We start from the raw sequence: 19,332 nt of genomic DNA on the forward strand, positions 1-19,332 counted from the left end.
TTTAAATGCAATTTATCAACTAAAACAAATGAAAATCAGCAAGACAAAAAGACTTATAAAAAAATCTAATTAAAAATCAACAATAACAGCTCAAATAGGAAACGGGCATAAAATATCAATAAAATATGTAATAATACTTTAAAATAAGTACTTTAAAAAAAGTAATAATAGTACTTAAAAAAGAAGTAAAAGACCCAACTTAGATAATAAACAGTAACATAAAAATCTAATTATTTATTAGACTAGAATAATAAAAGAATTAACATCAATTAAGGCCATTGCAATAAAATTGTAAGATAATGATTATAATACTAATAATAAGAAGAAAGGAAAAGTCAACTAAAACTAAACTAGTCTCCAGGTGGTTAGAGACTACAAGTTTAAAATGATTGAGTGACACCATCGAGCCTGCAGAACTGCCTTATGAGCAATTATTATAATTATTATTATTATTATTATTACTTATTAAAAATTCCAGATTCAATTAGAATTAGTCCCGCCTTGCATCTCTGTACACCAATCACAACGGTTTTTCAGCACAGACCTTCATTAGCCTCACCCTCTCTGGTTTAGCCCTGCCTTAAATCCCCTGTCACCACAGCACAGTTAGCCTAGCTGCTAATTCTTCTGATGTCGGCGGTGTGTTCACTCTAATGTAAAATCTGTCTTTTCTCTGGTTCTGTGAAAAGCTCAGGCTTCAGAACAGAGAACACGTTCTATCATTCAGACTGCGGAACATTTCACTGTAATGGTTTTACAGCGGGGATTGATTAGTGCTGCCTGTGAATAAACAATGAAGACATAAACGAAGATAAACTGTTTAAAAAAGGAAAGTAAATAAATTATTACAGGAGAAAAAAAAGGTAACTAAGCAGTTAAAAGCGAAAAAGTCTAAAATGTGGCTCGGCCACTGTAGCGAACTTGTTGTGCCAAAATAAAAGTCCGCCCTGAAAGATTCCTAAGATCACGTCTTGAAACACAAAACTGAAAAATAACAATTTATTTTTAAAAACTGAGAGGAAATTGTCATTTTGAAGACAAATGGAGGTCTTTGGCCGACTGGCACCGCATATATGAGGTGGTGGGTCACAAACAGACTTTAGACGTTCAGGTCCTGCACTGATACAAAGATTATAAATATATTCTACTTACACAGAATTCACCCTTCACACTACTGATCTTCATTTCCTCTTAAACATGTATTCAGTTACTTTTATATTAAATTAGCTTAAATCTGAAAACCTGCAGCGCCGATTTCAGCAGTGACTTTTATTTTGAAATGAGTCATATGACTCTGGCGCAGCTGCTGCCGAGGTCACGGAGCTGCTGGTCACGTGTCCTTCAGAGGGAGTGGAGCTGCACTGTTGATGATCGGTTATTGATGATCGGTTTCAGTTTCTGATCTCCGCTTATTTAAGCTATCGATTAGACCAGAGCGCTCCTTCCTCCGCGCGCGTGCTGACTGAGCTACGTCATCGTCCTGATCCTCCTCCTCCTCGTCTTCGTCATGTCTGCGGTGCAGAGGATGAAGGTGGCGAACGAGAAGCACAGCAAGAGCATCACGCAGCGCGGACACGTCCAGAAGACCGCGGTACTCAGAGACCCTCACTGCGGGCTGATCGATCAGACTGATAGGCGAAGAGATTACAGACTGATAGATTATAGACTGATCGGTTATACACTGATAGGTTATACACTGATCGATCAGACTGATAGATTATAGACTGATCGGTTATACACTGATAGGTTATACACTGATCGATCAGACTGATAGATTATAGACTGATCGGTTATACACTGATAGATTATACACTGATCGATCAGGCTGATAGGTTATACACTGATCAGACTGATAGATTATAGACTGATAGATCAGAGAGGAGATACAGCTCACTCAATAACACAGTACTGCTGTTTTAAAGGGGAACTCCACCAGCTTTCCAAAATTCCACTGTATAACTCAGTGTGTGAGGTGTAATCAGAGAGATTCAGAGTGGGTTTGGTGTGAAATGGTTCAGATGTCTTTACAGTGGTGGTGATAGGAACCAGGGGTCGCCATGACTACAACACAGATATAGACATTTTATTTACTATCCAGAACCACCAGTGAACCTACACGAGTCTTCTGAGTTTATATGAATGTTGATGATGGAAAATAGTGGAAAATCTGAAATAATAAGTTTTCTTTGGGGACTATTTTGCCTCACAGCGCCCTGCATGTATCCCTCCACCATGAATGGAGTTTAAGCTCTCTAAACTATCATAAAACAGTGTCTCAGTCATCAGGCAGTGAATTCATAACCATTTACTGTAGTAACTTTCTGTGAGGGAGCTTTTAGAGGGGGACGTCTGGTTCCTATCTCCACCACTGTGAACAGTTCTGACTCGGTAAGTTTATCTAGAACAGAGCGTTTCACACCAAACCACTCTGAACCGCTCTGAACCGCTCTGTTTACATCTTAACCGCTTATTATGCAGGGATTTTGGGAAATTGGTGGAGTTTCCCTTTTAAAGAAGAATAGCAACAGCGTTTCCAGCTAAACAGATTAATACTGTTAAAGAACCATAAACTCAGTGTTTACATCCACGCCTGCCTGAATGAAATAACCTCAGCTTTTGCATTAGTCCAATTAAAGAGCTCATATTCTACATTTCTCATGTTTTATTTTCTCTACTTTAACACTTGTGTGGTTTAATGTTCCTAAAACAGTCATGATTAATTTTTCTATGACTCTCTTTATCCCTTAGAGTTAAACCGGCTGTTTTGTTACTGTGCCTTTGAGACTGATAAATCACTCCTGCTGGAAGAAAACCTCGTATCTCCATTTTTGTTGATTTTCAGTTTTTGGTGTAATTTGAAAATGCCTGTTTTCATTTACATTGTGTGTAAATTTCATGATGAATGGACCAAAAGAAATGACCCAAAATGACTTGAAAAAAGTCTGGTTCCATTGACTTACATTAAAAGTAGAGTATGTTTTTCCTTCTCCTGTAAAGTTACCATTTTGGACATGGTTTTCGTCCGACAGCAGTGATATGTAAATGAGTTCTATTCTGATTGGCTGTCGCATATTGCTTCTCAGTTAAAAAGCAGTCAGAGTTGAAACGCTCCTTTTATTGTCTGTATGAGTGGGTGGGGCTTAGCTGCTATTAGTTGAATGGGTGGATATACGTAAATGCATTTGTTGTTGTCACATCACAAAAACAACGAGTTCCATCCTGGCTGTTTTTGCAGCTTGGTGTCCTTATGTGGACCGGACTGAAGGAGCGAATGGCACCTCTTGAAACCTGTAACTGTGTTTACTCACCACATCACACTCGTATATTTCATAAAAACGAAAGTATAAACTATGGCCTGTGTGCAAGTTATGGAACAGTTTATTTTCCCCAGTGTGTTAAATTCAGTGAATAAACAGTAGCTGTGTATTAAAATGTGCAGAGTGTGTGTCTCTGAGAGGGTGTGTGTTCACTGATATACACTCAGGACATCAGTAACAACAGGGAATCTGACCAGGGGTGCACAAACTTCTGCACACGACTGTGTATACGCACTGTAAACTGACTGTACAGTAAAATAACAGTGATGTCTGAGCTGCTCTGTGTTGGTGTGTTCTCAGCGCGTGGTGAATGAGGAGAAGTCTCCGGTGGGGCCGTGGCTGCTCGCTCTGTTCGTGTTCGTGGTGTGTGGCTCAGGTGAGTGTGACATCATCATCATCATCATCATCATCATCATCACCTGTTCACCCCTTTACCTCGACTACAGTCGATCATCCAAGTCATGTTTGGAGTCTGAAGTTTGCTTTTTCATCTATAAACATGGACTAAAGTTCATCAGCGTAGCTAAAAACTTGAAGGGGAACTCCACCTGCTGTCCAAAATTTCCCCCATAGTTCAGAGTTTCTCTAGATTTTACATATTACACTACATTAATGTATAAACAGAGCTGTGCTCAGTGTGTCGGTGGAGTGCTCAGTGTGTCAGTGGAGTGCTCAGTGTGTCAGTGGAGTGTTCTGTGTGTCAGTGGAGTGCTCAGTGTGTCAGTGGGGTGCTCAGTGTGTCAAAGGAGTGCTCAGTGTGTCAGTGAAGTGCTCAGTGTGTCAGTGGAGTGTTCTGTGTGTCAGTGGAGTGCTCAGTGTGTCAGTGGGATGCTCAGTGTGTCAGTGGGATGCTCAGTGTGTCAAAGGAGTGCTCACTGTGTCAGTGGGATGCTCAGTGTGTCAGTGGGGTGCTCAGTGTGTCAATGGAGTGCTCAGTGTGTCAATGGAGTGCTCAGTGTGTCAGTGGGGTGCTCAGTGTGTCAGTGGGATGCTCAGTGTGTCAGTGGGGTGCTCAGTGTGTCAGTGGGGATGCTCAGTGTGTCAGTGGGGTGCTCAGTGTGTCGGTGGGGTGTTCAGTGTGTCGGTGGAGTGCTTAGTGTGTCAGTGGAGTGCTCAGTGTGTCGGTGGAACGCTCTGTCAGTGGGGTGTTTAGTGTATCGGTGGGGTGCTCAGTGTATCAGTGGGGTGCTCAGTGTGTCCGTGGGGTGTTTAGTGTGTCGGTGGAGTGGTCAGTGTATCAGTGGGGTGCTCAGTGTGTCGGTGGGGTGTTCAGTGTGTCGGTGGAGTGCTCAGTGTGTCAGTGTCGGTGGAGTGTCAGTGGAGTGCTCAGTGTGTCAGTGAGGTGTTTAGTGTGTCGGTGGGGTGTTCAGTGTGTCGATGGGGTGTTCAGTGTGTCGATGGGGTGTTCAGTGTGTCGGTGGAGTGCTCAGTGTGTCAGTGTCAGTGGAGTGTCAGTAGAGTGCTCAGTGTGTCAGTGGGGTGTTTAGTGTGTCGGTGGAGTGCTCAGTGTGTCAGTGTCGGTGGAGTGTCAGTGGAGTGCTCAGTGTGTCAGTGAGGTGTTTAGTGTGTCGGTGGGGTGTTCAGTGTGTCGATGGGGTGTTCAGTGTGTCGGTGGAGTGCTCAGTGTGTCAGTGTCAGTGGAGTGCTCAGTGTGTCAGTGGGGTGTTTAGTGTGTCGGTGGGGTGTTCAGTGTGTCAGTGGAGTGCTCAGTGTGTCAGTGTCAGTGGAGTGTCAGTGGAGTGCTCAGTGTGTCAGTGGGGTACTCAGTGTGTCGGTGGGGTGTTTAGTGTGTCAGTGGAGTGGTCAGTGTATCAGTGGGGTGCTCAGTGTGTCCATGGAGTGTTTAGTGTGTCGGTGGAGTGGTCAGTGTATCAGTGGGGTGCTCAGTGTGTCCGTGGGGTGTTTAGTGTGTCAGTGGAGTGGTCAGTGTATCAGTGGGGTGTTCAGTGTGTCGGTGTCAGTGGAGTGCTCAGTGTGTCAGTGGGGTACTCAGTGTGTCGGTGGGGTGTTAAGTGTGTCAGTGGGGTGCTCAGTGTGTCCATGGGGTGTTTAGTGTGTCAGTGGAGTGGTCAGTGTATCAGTGGGGTGTTCAGTGTGTCGGTGTCAGTGGAGTGCTCAGTGTGTCAGTGGGGTACTCAGTGTGTCGGTGGGGTGTTAAGTGTGTCGGTGGAGTGGTCAGTGTATCAGTGGGGTGCTCAGTGTGTCGGTGGGGTGTTTAGTGTGTCGGTGGAGTGGTCAATGTATCAGTGGGGTGTTCAGTGTGTCGGTGTCAGTGGAGTGGTCAGTGTATCAGTGGGGTGCTCAGTGTGTCCATGGAGTGTTTAGTGTGTCGGTGGAGTGGTCAGTGTATCAGTGGGGTGCTCAGGGTGTCCGTGGGGTGTTTAGTGTGTCAGTGGAGTGGTCAGTGTATCAGTGGGGTGTTCAGTGTGTCGGTGTCAGTGGAGTGGTCAGTGTATCAGTGGGGTGCTCAGTGTGTCGGTGGGGTGTTCAGTGTGTCAGTGTCAGTGGAGTGCTCAGTGTGTCAGTGTCAGTGGAGTGCTCAGTGTGTCAGTGGGGTGTTTAGTGTGTCGGTGGGGTGCTTAGTGTGTCGGTGGAGTGGTCAGTGTATCAGTGTGTCAGTGGGGTGCTCAGTGTGTCAGTGGGGTGCTCAGTGTGTCGGTGGGGTGTTTAGTGTGTCGGTGGAGTGGTCAGTGTATCAGTGGGGTGCTCAGTGTGTCCATGGGGTGTTTAGTGTGTCGGTGGAGTGGTCGGTGTATCAGTGGGATGCTCAGTGTGTCCGTGGGGTGTTTAGTGTGTCGGTGGAGGGGTCAGTGTGTCGGTGGGGTGTTCAGTGTGTCAGTGGAGTGCTCAGTGTGTCAGAGGAGTGTTCAGTGTGCTCAGTGTGTCGGTGGGATGTTTAGTGTGTCGGTGGAAAGCTCAGTGTGTCAGTGGGAGTGCTCAGTATGTCAGTGGGGTGTTTAGTGTGTCGGTGGGGTGTTTAGTGTGTCAGTGGAGTGCTCAGTGTGTCAGTGGGATGCTCAGTATGTCGGTGGAGTGCTCAGTGTGTCAGTGGAGTGTTCAGTGTGTCGGTGGAGTGCTCAGTGTGTAAATGGAGTGCTCAGTGTGCTCAGTGTGTCGGTGGAGTGCTCAGTGTGTCAGTGGGGTGTTTAGTGTGTCAGTGGAGGGCTCAGTGTGCTGGTGGAGTGGTCAGTGTGTCATTGGAGTGCTCAGTGTGTCAGTGGAGTGCTCAGTGTGTCGGTGGGGTGTTTATTGTGTCAGTGGAGTGCTCAGTGTGCGAGTGGAGTGCTCAGTGTGTCAGTGGAGTGCTCAGTGTGTAAATGGAGTGCTCAGTGTGTCGGTGGAGTGCTCAGTGTTTTTCGTGGAGTGCTCAGTGTGTCGGTGGAGTGCTCAGTGTTTTTCGTGGAGTGCTCAGTGTGTCCGTGGAGTGCTCAGTGTGTCCGTGGAGTGCTCAGTGTGTCGGTGGAGTGCTCAGTGTGTCGGTGGAGTGCTCAGTGTTTTTCATGGAGTGCTCAGTGTGTCGGTGGAGTGCTCAGTGTGTCGGTGGAGTGCTCAGTGTTTTTCATGGAGTGCTCAGTGTGTCGGTGGAGTGCTCAGTGTGTCGGTGGAGTGCTCAGTGTGTCGGTGGAGCTGCTGGGCAGGTGTTTATCGTCAGGTTCAGTTCTGCTTGTTCTGAACTCTTCACACTGTCAGTTCAGGGAAATTTCACCAGCTTAATTTGAATATTCCATGATGCAGAGCCTCATTTGAATAATATGCAAACGAGATTGTCACAAATTACGTCTGAACCAACGCAAATACAACAATAACACTCCCCTTTCTTTCCTTCTCCCCTTTTCCCTCTCTCTCTCTCTCTCTCTCTCCCTCTCTCCTTTCTTTCTCTCTCCCTCCCTCTCTCCTGTCCCTCTCTCTCCCTCTCTCCTCTCTCTCCTGTCCCTCTCTCTCTCTCTCTCTCTCTCCCTCTCTCCTTTCTTTCTCTCTCCCTCCCTCTCTCCTCTCTCCTGTCCCTCTCTCCTCTCTCTCCTGTCCCTCTCTCTCTCTCTCTCTCCCTCTCCTTTCTTTCTCTCTCCCTCCCTCTCTCCTCTCTCCTGTCCCTCTCTCTCTCTCTCTCTCTCCCTCTCTTTTCTTTCTCTCTCCCTCCCTCTCTCCTGTCCCTCTCTCTCCCTCTCTCTCCCTCTCTCCTGTCCCTCTCTCTCTCTCTCTCTCTCCCTCTCTCCTCTCTCTCCTGTCCCTCTCTCTCTCTCTCTCTCTGTCTCTCTCTCCTCTCTCTCTCACTTTTCTGTTTTCTCTCTCTCTGTGTGTGCTCTCTCCTTTCTCTATCTGTCTCTCTCTCTCTTGCCCTTACTCTCTTTTTGTGTTCTCTCTCTCTCTCTTCCTCTATCTCTGTCTCACTTTTCTCTCTCTCTCTCTCTCTCTCTCTCTCTCTCTCTCTCTCTATCTCTCTCTCCTTTCTTTATCTGTCTCTCTCTCTCTCTCAGCTATCTTCCAGATCATCCAGAGTATCCGGCAGGGTCTGTAGAGTCGGAAGTGAGTGGATGAGTCGGTGGAGTTTCTCGGGAAAAACGGCAGGCTCCGCCTCCATCCCCCCATCAGCCAATCATCTCTTCCCACCGTTTTCTTCAGTAGTTTCACTCCGTTAGTGTTTAGGTTCCGTTCTGGACGTTCTTCGGTTCTGTACAGTGGAGCAGTTCTCGTCTCACCTGCGGTTGTGTGAGCTGTTTACGTCTCAGTGCGTTTCTGAGCCTGAGTTCATTTCTGCGCTAACTACAGCGACAGTTCGGTGAAAACCCGTTTCCCTCCTGACACCGTCGATCAGCCGAGTGTTCAGCGTCTGAGGTTTACTGTTATAGTTTAGCTGGAGCTACGAGGCTCATGTAGCCAAAGAGTAATGGACGCTTATACCCACCAATTAGCATGATGCTAACTGCACAACTAAACCATCGCACACTCCTCATGGCCTTCACTCTCCCAGCGCGGTGGGGGGATAGACCAGCTCATATGAGCTGGATATGAGTAAATTAGGGATAAAATTGGGCAAAAATAAGATAAATATGTAAATGTGACCCATGAAACCGTCTTATAACATGTCTATAAATATTTGAGAGCCATAAACATCACAGATAAAAAATCAGTATACTTAGTAAAACACCTGGAGCTCTATACGATACACCAAAACGATCGTTTTTTAATTCTAAATCTCATTACTGCCGCCCACTTATCTGTTTGTCATTACTGTTATTTATCTTTTTTTTGTTTTTATTTATAAAACATTTGTTTTTATTACTTTCTAACTGTTACATTTCTTTAAAGTTCTCATTACAAACTGTAAGAAAAAAAACAAAATGTGACGCAAGTTATAAAGAAAAACCTCAGTGTTGCGGTAATGAGACAAAACTGCTAAATGCTATATTTTACAAAATATATATATATTTTAATAATTAGCTGTGAAATACAACAGTGTACAGACTGTGAAAATTAGAAGAAGAAAAAATAAACCATTATTTGTGGTTTTATCCTTTAATTTCAGTTTTAATAATTCATTATTTAAATTCAAAACTGTTGCTAAAATCTCTTTGAAATCAATTTAATCAGTCAGGTTAGTTTTGAATTATTCATAAGGCATCACTGTTCTGACTCAGACACACTGCTCTCTACAGAGACGGGCTAATGTTATAGCAATATTAGCATTAGCAGCTTTCGCCCATAGGCTTCCATCGCATGTTAGCTGCATTAGCCTCGTAGCTGCAGCGCTAAGACTCAGCACACCCAGCACGTCTTATGTGATCGACTACATTGGGGTAAGTTGGAAAACCTGGTACGTCGGTTTTTCACCAGACTGTCTCGCGTTTATGGTTTGTTTTAGGAGACGTCGCTTCTGAGCTGCAGCCAGACATCCGCGCTGTTTACTGTCCAACACTGGACGCTGCACTGGAGCTGCTCAGTTTACAGGGTGACCAGCATTTTCCTTCCTTTGTTAATTAGCCGGGGGCGACAGGAAGGGAGGTGTAGGGGTTTCTCACCACAGAGGAGCTCAACCAAATACAGCAGACAACATTAGCATGAGTCCGTGTGTGCACTGCTGACTGGGCTGACGGTTTCACTGTTAGCGTTTCTGAGTGAGGTTCATTTTCAAGACGTGGTTATAAACGTGGTTATAAACGTGGTTATAAGACTCCGGCTGTCAGAGCTGGTCACTGTCTCGGATCTTCCTCTGTTGTTCTGGCCCATTTGGTTGGAGGGCGTGTCTCTGATCTCTGTCTGAACTGTTTTGTATGAACGGCAGTGATGAAGCAGCCATAACCCCCCCCCAATCCCCCCACCCACAAACCCACCCAACACCCCCCCCCCACCCTGCGACTGATGCTATGCAAGGATTTTATACAAATCAATACAAATAAACCATATTTTCTGTACATCTACCTCGGTCTTCTCCTTCCTCCGCGCCGCTGTTTTCATGATGATCGCTTTTTTTATGCTAAAATGTTTTTTATGCTAGATTTATCTTCTTAGTCGCAGCTTCTGTTCCACCTTAAATGGGGCAGCCGTCACATTCTGGCCTCATTTAAGGCTCATGTAGCTAAAGAGCAATGGACACTTATACCCACCAATTAGCAGGTGGGAACTGGATATGATTAACTTGGGAATAAAATTGGGTAAAAATAAAATCTATGTTTACGTGACTCACGAAACCATAAGCATGACACAGATTAAAAAATTAATAATTTAGATACGTACATAATTTATAGCGTAGAACAAATGGAGCTCTGTACGATACACCAAAACCTTTCTTTAGCTAAGTTTTATTTTTTAATTTTTTTTGACATTTTTAACTCTAAGTCTCATAACCACAGCCTACAAATTGGTTTATCATTACTAATATTTATCATTTTTTGTTTGATTTTATTAGAAAATGAAATACACTGTAAGGAAACCCAAATAAGGAAGTCGTGTAGGACGTTTGTGCAGCTCTGCTCTTCTGTGTTTCGGGTCCTTTTGGGAGCTAAACCAGCACCACGGAATCAAAACTAACCCAGAAAAGGAGAATCAGGAGCTGAATGTTAATGACTAAGTGGAATGAACAGAGATCACTGCTCACTGCACTGATGCACTGCAGTGGATGTGAAAGTGTTCGGGTTCAGCAGCTCCAGCGGCTGTTTGGGTAGATTTGAGTTGATTTGCTCCTCCTGGAAGATTAAATCTGCCTCCTTTCTCAACCACAGAAACTGCTACTCAGCGTCTACAGCGGGGCGTCTCGTTAAAGACCCCCGTACACAAACGGAGCACATCAGGGCATCACTGTAAACGTGATATCGGTCAGGAGCTGCCCTGTTAAATACGAGATAAATGAACACGTATAATCACCGTTCAGTGGAGAGGCCACCCGGTGCCTCAGTGCTGTCGCCCTGACGTAAACAAAGTTTGGTACCACCTCAAAATAAGGCTACCCTTGAACTCATACATGGTTTAAAATGAGTTGATTAATGGTTATTGATTGTCATAAAGACCTTAAGGTCATTAATAAGCATTTACAACACAAATAAAAAGGGCAGCAGTGACCGGTTGTTTGTCTAATAGTGAATCCTCATTCATTCACACTGTTAAACCTCAGACTTTGATGTTTACTGACTTTGTCTTCATCAGTCAGCAGTAAACTCGTCCGCTTCATCACGCGTTCATATTCATCATGGTTAATGACTTTCAAAGTGTTTATGACGCAGTTAATCACAAGCTGTTTTAAACCATTCATAAACGCTTTATAAGGGTAGTCTTATTTGTAAGTAAGTAGCACCTTACAATCTTAAAAAAAGATGGTTCCTCAAGGGTTCCTTAGTAAAGACGATCTTTCTATATAGAACCATGAACACTCAAAGAACCATTTGGATGTTTAAAGAGTTCTTTACATGGTGAAATGGTTCTTGAGCCTGATGGCGGCTGTGTCGTATATGGTTTTGTGTAGCACCAAAAAGGTTCTATTGTTATGATGTTAAGCTTGTAAGAGTAGAAGAACCCTTTTAGGTGCTATATGGAACCATTTCCAAAAAGGAACCATACAGAACCATATACAAACCTACAAAACCAATCCCCAAAAAGTTGGGACAGTAGAAAAATTGTAAATAAAAATGATTATCAAGATATATTATATATACGTCATTATATATATATATATATATATATGTATATATATATATATATATATATGTATATATATGTATATATATACAGCTCAGCCACGAAGCGGACCACCCAAACTCACAGAGCAGGGTCACTGATTAGTGCTCAATAATGGTTCATCCTCTGGTGCATCAGTCACTGCAGAGCTCCAACATCAGCAGAATAACTGAGCATCAGGAGCTTCATGAAATGGGCCTCCATGTCTGAGCAGCTCCACACAAGCCTAAGATCACTATGCCCAATGCCAAGTGTCGGCTGGAGGGGTGTAAAGCGCCACCACTGGACTCTGGAGCAGTGGAACCGTGTTCTCTGGAGTGATGAATCAGCTTCTCTATCTGTCAGTCTGATGATGAGTCTGGGTTTGGTGGAGGTCAGGAGAACGTTACCTACCGGAATGCAGAGCCAACAGTACAGTTTGGTGGAGGAGGGATGATGGGCTGGGCTGTTTTTCAGGGTTTGGGCTCTCAGTTCCAGTGAAGGGTGATGTTGATGCTGCAGCACAAAGACATTTTACACAGTTATCTGCTTCCAGCTTTGTGTCAGCAGTTTGGAGAAGAGCCTCTCCTTCATATTTATTTATGTAAACTGTATACAGTTTACATCCACTATACAGTTTACATCCACTATACAGTTTACATCCAGTCCCCTTCTCTCTCTTTCTGTTTCTCTACTTTCTCTATTTTATTTCTCTGCCTCTCTCTCTCTCCCACTCTCTCTTTCTTTCTCTCTCTCTCTCTCTCTCTCTCTCTCTCTCTCTTTCTGTCTCTCTCTCCCGCTCTCTCTCTTTCTCTCTCTTTCTCTCTCCTCTCTCTCTCTCTCTCTCTCTCTCTCTCTCTCGCCTAATGAGCATCATTATTAACAGAGCGTTATTAAAACACATTGTAAGTATTAAACTCGTATAAATACTGATACTGACTCCTCGTCCTCCTCCTCCTCCTCCTCCTCCTCCTCCTCCTCATTATTACCCCACCGCAGCGGTTTATTCTGGATGTCAGTGACACTGAAACAGGGCCGAAACACGGCCGTAATGTTTTACTGTGGAAAAGAAAAGAAAAGAAACCTAAAATAAGCTAATAGTCTCGCGGAAACGCAGAGGCACGCGCGCGCGCGCGCAGACACCCCTCCCCCTCTGACTCTGCGCGCTGACGTCACCGTGCAGCAGAAGATGGCGGCGCGTGAGAAGGCGGAAGGTTTCGGTAAGAGCCGCTCCGGCCGAGCGCGCGGACAGCCCGAGACCGAGTGTGTATGTGTGTGAGACAGAGAGAGCGCGTGAGTTTCACACTGTGTGGAGGTGTGAGGGTGAACGCGTGTGTGTACGGTGTGTGCACGAGCGTGTCTTAATGTGTGGTGGTGTGTGTATGTGTGTGTGTGTGTGTGGCGGTGTGTATCGCGGAGCTGAACTTCTTATTCGAATAGTCCGTTCCACCTTAAATATGCAGCAGTAACAGTCGGGCGGCTGTCCGTCCCGGACTGTAACCGCTGCCCTGTTTAAGGTGGACCGGAACAGGGCGCTGGGCGGCTGGGGAACCAGGCGTCTCCAGCGTGTATGGCTGTGTTTACGTGCTAATTGGCGCTGCGGTGGTCGGTCCCGGTGCTCCGGTGGGTTTATTTATAGCGCCGATGTGTGCAGTCTGTATGTGTGTGTGTTGAGTAGGCCGTGGATCGGTCCGTGATGGGCAGGGTGCGGTCCGAACCCAGTGGTAGTGCCTACTGTGGCCAGTGTGGTGTGTGGTCAGACTAGCACTGCTGACCACAGCAGGTGGACTAGACTCAGGAAGTATATGACAGTATGTTGGGTATTGATATGGGACAGTGTGCTGGGTATTAATATAAGTCTGTGTTGGGTATTAATATGGAACAGTGTGCTGAGTATTGATATGGGACAGTGTGCTGGGTATTAATATAAGTCTGTGTTGGGTATTAATATGGAACAGTGTGTTGGGTATTGATATGGGACAGTGTTGGTATTAATATGGAACAGTGTTGGGTATTAATATGGGACAGTGTGTTGGTATTAATATGGGACAGTGTGTTGGGTCTTAATATGGGACAGTGTGTTGGTTTTAATATGGAACAGTGTGTTGGGTATTAATATGGAGCAGTGTGTTGGGTATTAATATGGGACAGTGTGTTGGGTATTAATATGGGACAGTGTGTTGGTATTAATATGGGACAGTGTGTTGGGTCTTAATATGGGACAGTGTGTTGGGTATTAATATGGGACAGTGTGTTGGGTAGTATAATATGGGACAGTGTGTTGGGTAGTATAATATGGGACAGTGTGTTGGTATTAATATGGAGCAGTGTGTTGGGTATTAATATGGAGCAGTGTGTTGGGTATTAATATGGGACAGTGTGTTGGGTAGTATAATATGGGACAGTGTGTTGGTATTAATATGGAGCAGTGTGTTGGGTATTAATATGGAGCAGTGTGTTGGGTATTAATATGGGACAGTGTGTTGGTATTAATATGGAACAGTGTGTTGGGTATTAATATGGGACAGTGTTGGGTATTAATATGGGACAGTGTGTTGGGTATTAATATGGGACAGTGTGTTGGTATTAATATGGAACAGTGTGTTGGGTATTAATATGGAGCAGTGTGTTGGTATTAATATGGGACAGTGTGTTGGGTATTAATATGGGACAGTGTGTTGGTATTAATATGGAACAGTGTGTTGGGTATTAATATGGGACAGTGTGTTGGTATTAATATGGGACAGTGTGTTGGTATTAATATGGAACAGTGTGTTGGGTATTAATATGGGACAGTGTGTTGGTATTAATATGGGACAGTGTGTTGGTATTAATATGGGACAGTGTGTTGGGTATTAATATGGGACAGTGTGTTGGTATTAATATGGAGCAGTGTGTTGGTATTAATATGGGACAGTGTGTTGGGTATTAATATGGGACAGTGTGTTGGGATTAATATGGGACAGTGTGTTGGGATTAATATGGGACAGTGTGTTGGGATTAATATGGGACAGTGTGTTGGGTATTAATATGGAGCAGTGTGTTGGGTATTAATATGGGACAGTGTGTTGGTATTAATATGGGACAGTGTGTTGGTATTAATATGGAGCAGTGTGTTGGGTATTAATATGGGACATTGTGTTGGGTATTAATATGGGACAGTGTGTTGGTATTAATATGGGACAGTGTGTTGGTATTAATATGGAACAGTGTGTTGGGTATTAATATGGAGCAGTGTGTTGGGTATTAATATGGAGCAGTTTGTTGGTATTAATATGGAACAGTGTGTTGGTATTAATATGGAGCAGTGTGTTGGTATTAATATGGGACAGTGTGTTGGGTATTAATATGGAGCAGTGTGTTGGGTATTAATATGGGACAGTGTGTTGGTATTAATATGGAACAGTGTGTTGGTATTAATATGGAGCAGTGTGTTGGGTATTAATATGGAGCAGTGTGTTGGGTATTAATATGGGACAGTGTGTTGGTATTAATATGGAACAGTGTGTTGGGTATTAATATGGGACAGTGTTGGGTATTAATATGGAACAGTGTGTTGGGTATTAATATGGAACAGTGTGTTGGTATTAATATGGAGCAGTGTGTTGGTATTAATATGGAACAGTGTGTTGGTATTAATATGGAGCAGTGTGTTGGTATTAATATGGAACAGTGTGTTGGTATTAATATGGAACAGTGTGTTGGGTATTAATATGGGACAGTGTTGGGTATTAATATGGAACAGTGTGTTGGGTATTAATATGGGACAGTGTGTTGGTATTAATATGGAGCAGTGTGTTGGTATTAATATGGAGCAGTGTGTTGGTATTAATATGGAGCAGTGTGTTGGGTATTAATATGGAACAGTGTGTTGGTATTAATATGGAACAGTGTGTTGGGTATTAATATGGAACAGTGTGTTGGTATTAATATGGAACAGTGTGTTGGGTATTAATATGGGACAGTGTGTTGGTATTAATATGGAGCAGTGTGTTGGGTATTAATATGGAACAGTGTGTTGGGTATTAATATGGGACAGTGTGTTGGTATTAATATGGAGCAGTGTGTTGGTATTAATATGGAGCAGTGTGTTGGTATTAATATGGAGCAGTGTGTTGGGTATTAATATGGGACAGTGTGTTGGTATTAATATGGAACAGTGTGTTGGGTATTAATATGGGACAGTGTGTTGGTATTAATATGGAGCAGTGTGTTGGGTATTAATATGGAACAGTGTGTTGGGTATTAATATGGGACAGTGTGTTGGTATTAATATGGAACAGTGTGTTGGGTATTAATATGGGACAGTGGGCCAGGATAGTATAATGCCTGGCGATGTGTTGGGTAGTATAGTGTCTGACGCTGTGTTGGGTAGTATAATGTCTGACTGTGTTGGGTAGTATAATGTGTGACAGTGTGTTGGGTAGTATAGTGTCTGACTGTGTTGGGTAGTATAATGTGTGACAGTGTGTTGGTAGTATAATGTCGGACTGTGTTGGGTAGTATAGTGTCTGGTGCTGTGTTGGGTAGTATAATGTCTGAGTGTGTTGGGTAGTACAGTGTGTGACAGGGTGTTGGGTAGTATAATGTCTGACTGTGTTGGGTAGTATAATGTGTGACTGTTGGGTAGTATAATGTCTGACACTGTGTTCGGTAGTATAATGCCTGACGGTGTGTTGGGTAGTATAGTGTCTGATGCTGTGTTGGGTAGTATAATGCCTGACAGTGTGTTGGATAGTATAATGCCTGATGGTGTGTTGGGTAGTATAGTGTCTGGTGCTGTGTTGGGTAGTATAATGCCTGACAGTGTGTTGGATAGTATAATGCCTGATGGTGTGTTGGATAGTATAGTGTCTGGTGCTGTGTTGGGTAGTATAATGCCTGACAGTGTGTTGGATAGTATAATGCCTGATGGTGTGTTGGGTAGTATAGTGTCTGGTGCTGTGTTGGGTAGTATAATGTCTGACTATGTTGGGTAGTACAGTGTGTGACAGGGTGTTGGGTAGTATAATGTCTGACTGTGTTGGGTAGTGTAATGTGTGACTGTTGGGTAGTATAATGTCTGATGCTGTGTTGGGTAGTATAGTGTCTGACTGTGTTTTGGGTAGTAGAGTGTCTGTGTTGGTTAGTATAGTGTCTGACTGTGTTGGGTAGTATAATGTCTGATGCTGTGTTGGGTAGTATAATGTCTGACTGTGTTGGGTAGTATAATGTCTGACTGTGTTGGGTAGTATAATGTCTGATGCTGTGTTGGGTAGTATAATGCCTGACAGTGTGTTGGATAATATAATGCCTGATGGTGTGTTGGGTAGTATAGTGTCTGATGCTGTGTTGGGTAGTATAATGTCTCACTGTATTGGGTAGTATAATGTGTGACAGTGTGTTGGGTAGTATAGTGTATGACTGTTGGGTAGTATAGTGTCTGACTGTGTTGGGTAGTATAGTGACTGATGCTGTGTTGGGTAGTATAATGTCTGACTGTGTGTTGGTTAGTATAGTGTCTGATACTGTGTTGGGTAGTATAGTGTCTGACTGTGTTGGGTAGTATAGTGTCTGACGCTGTGTTGGGTAGTATAGTGTCTGACGCTGTGTTGGGTAGTATGGTGTCCGACTGTGTTGGGTAGTATAGTGTCTGACGCTGTGTTGGGTAGTATAGTGTCTGACTGTGTTGGGTAGTATAATGTCTGACAGTGTGTTGGGTAGTATAGTGTCTGATGCTGTGTTGGGTAGTATAATGTCTGACTGTGTGTTGGTTAGTAAAGTGTCTGATGCTGTGTTGGGTAGTATGGTGTCTGACTGTGTTGGGTAGTATAGTGTCTGATGCTGTGTTGGGTAGTATAGTGTCTGACTGTGTTGTTAGTATAGTGTCTGACAGTCTTTTGGGTAGTATAGTGTCTGATGCTGTGTTGGGTAGTATAGTGTCTGACGCTGTGTTGGGTAGTATGGTGTCTGACTGTGTTGGGTAGTATAATGTCTGACAGTGTGTTGGGTAGTATAGTGTCTGATGCTGTGTTGGGTAGTATAATGTCTGTCGCTGTGTTGGGTAGTATAGTGTCTGACTGTGTTGGGTAGTATGGTGTCTGACTGTGTTGGGTAGTATAATGTCTGACAGTGTGTTGAGTAGTATAGTGTCTGATGCTGTGTTGGGTAGTGTAATGTCTGTCGCTGTGTTGGGTAGTATAGTGTCTGACTGTGTTGGGTAGTATAGTGTATGATTCTGTGTTGGGTAGTATAGTGTATGATTCTGTGTTGGTAGTGTAGTGTCTGACTGTTGGGTAGTAGAGTGTCTGACTGTGTTGGGTAGTATAGTGTCTGACTGTGTTGGGTAGTATAGTGTCTGACTGTGTTGGGTAGTATAGTGTCTGACTTTGTTGGGTAGTATAGTGTCTGATGCTGTGTTGGGTAGTATAGTGTCTGACTTTGTTGGGTAGTATAGTGTCTGACTGTGTGGGGGAGTGTAGTGTCTGACTGTGTTGGGTAGTATAGTGTCTGACTTTGTTGGGTAGTATAGTGTCTGACATTGTTGGGTAGTATAGTGTCTGACTTTGTTGGGTAGTATGGTGTCTGGCTGTGTTGGATAGTATAGTGTCTGGCTGATGGGTAGTATAGTGTCTGACTGTGTTGCGTAGTATGGTGTCTGACTGTGTTGGGTAGTATATTGTCTGACTGTGTTGGGTAGTATAGTGTCTGACTGTGTTTTGGGTAGTAGAGTGTCTGTGTTGGTTAGTATAGTGTCTGACTGTGTTGGGTAGTATAGTGTCTGACTGTGTTGGGTAGTAGAGTGTCTGATGCTGTGTTGGGTAGTATGGTGTCTGACTGTGTTGGGTAGTATAGTGTCTGACTTTGTTGGGTAGTATAGTGTCTGACTGTGTTGGGTAGTATATTGTCTGACTGTGTTGGGTAGTATAGTGTCTGACTGTGTTGGGTAGTATGGTGTCCGACTGTGTTGGGTAGTATAGTGTCTGACTTTGTTGGGTAGTATGGTGTCTGGCTGTGTTGGGTAGTAATGTGTCTGGTGCTGTGTTGGGTACTATGGTGTCTGACTGTGTTGCGTAATATGGTGTCTGACTGTGTTGGGTAGTATATTGTCTGACTGTGTTGGGTACTATGGTGTCTGACGGTGTTGGGTAGTATAGTGTCTGACTGTGTTGGGTAGTAATGTGTCTGACTGTGTTGGGTAGTAATGTGTCTGACTGTGTTGGGTAGTAATGTGTCTGACTGTGTTGGGTAGTATGGCGTCTGACTGTGTTGGGTAGTATAGTGTCTGACTTCGTTGGGTAGTATGGTGTCTGACTGTGTTGGATAGTATGGTGTCTGACTGTGTTGGGTAGTAATGTGTCTGACTGTGTTGGGTAGTATGGTGTCTGACTGTGTTGGGTAGTATGGTGTCTGACTGTGTTGGGTAGTATGGTGTCTGACTGTGTGTTGGGTAGTATAGTGTCTGACTGTGTTGGGTAGTATGGTGTCCGACTGTGTTGGGTAGTATAGTGTCCGACTGTGTTGGGTAGTATGGTGTCTGACTCTGTTGGGTAGTATAGTGTCTGACTGTTGGGTAGTATAGTGTCTGACTGTGTTGCGTAATATGGTGTCTGACTGTGTTGGGTAGTATATTGTCTGACTGTGTTGGGTAGTATAATGTCAGACTGTTGGGTAGTATAGTGTCTGACTGTGTTGGTAGTAATGTGTCTGACTGTGTTGGGTAGTAATGTGTCTGACTGTTGGTAGTATGGCGTCTGACTGTGTTGGGTAGTATAGTGTCTGACTGCGTTGGGTAGTATGGTGTCTGACTGTGTTGGGTAGTAATGTGTCTGACTGTGTTGGGTAGTAATGTGTCTGACTGTGTTGGGTACTATGGTGTCTGACGGTGTTG

General features: G+C 44.2%; 2 protein-coding genes across 2 annotated transcripts in view; both read left to right on the forward strand.

Annotated features, from left to right (window-relative positions):
• The first annotated feature begins 1,314 nt into the window (after positions 1 to 1,314).
• Positions 1,315 to 9,654, forward strand: zgc:85858 (uncharacterized protein LOC405879 homolog). The gene is made up of 3 exons (XM_036591198.1): positions 1,315 to 1,591; positions 3,618 to 3,693; positions 7,793 to 9,654. The coding sequence occupies exons 1-3, from the start codon at positions 1,508 to 1,510 to the stop codon at positions 7,831 to 7,833; spliced, it is 201 nt and encodes a 66-aa protein (XP_036447091.1). The 5' UTR covers positions 1,315 to 1,507; the 3' UTR covers positions 7,834 to 9,654.
• Positions 9,655 to 12,626: 2,972 nt separating this feature from the next.
• Positions 12,627 to 19,332, forward strand: part of camta2 (calmodulin binding transcription activator 2) — a 55,195-nt gene continuing 48,489 nt past the window's right edge. The window contains 1 exon segment of the mRNA XM_036591081.1: positions 12,627 to 12,682. The gene's annotated coding sequence lies outside the window, so the exon portion shown is untranslated.

The sequence above is a fragment of the Colossoma macropomum genome, unplaced genomic scaffold (genome assembly GCF_904425465.1).
Source record: "Colossoma macropomum unplaced genomic scaffold, Colossoma_macropomum, whole genome shotgun sequence".
Lineage (NCBI taxonomy): Eukaryota > Metazoa > Chordata > Actinopteri > Characiformes > Serrasalmidae > Colossoma > Colossoma macropomum.

Excerpts from the sequence above, each read along its gene's own strand:
- zgc:85858 (XM_036591198.1), top strand. The coding sequence starts at position 1,508 with ATGTCTGCGGTGCAGAGGATGAAGGTGGCGAACGAGAAGCACAGCAAG. Across the intron at positions 1,592-3,617 it reads GACACGTCCAGAAGACCGCG|CGCGTGGTGAATGAGGAGAA; the intron begins GTACTCAGAGAC and ends GTGTGTTCTCAG. Across the intron at positions 3,694-7,792 it reads GTTCGTGGTGTGTGGCTCAG|CTATCTTCCAGATCATCCAG; the intron begins GTGAGTGTGACA and ends TCTCTCTCTCAG.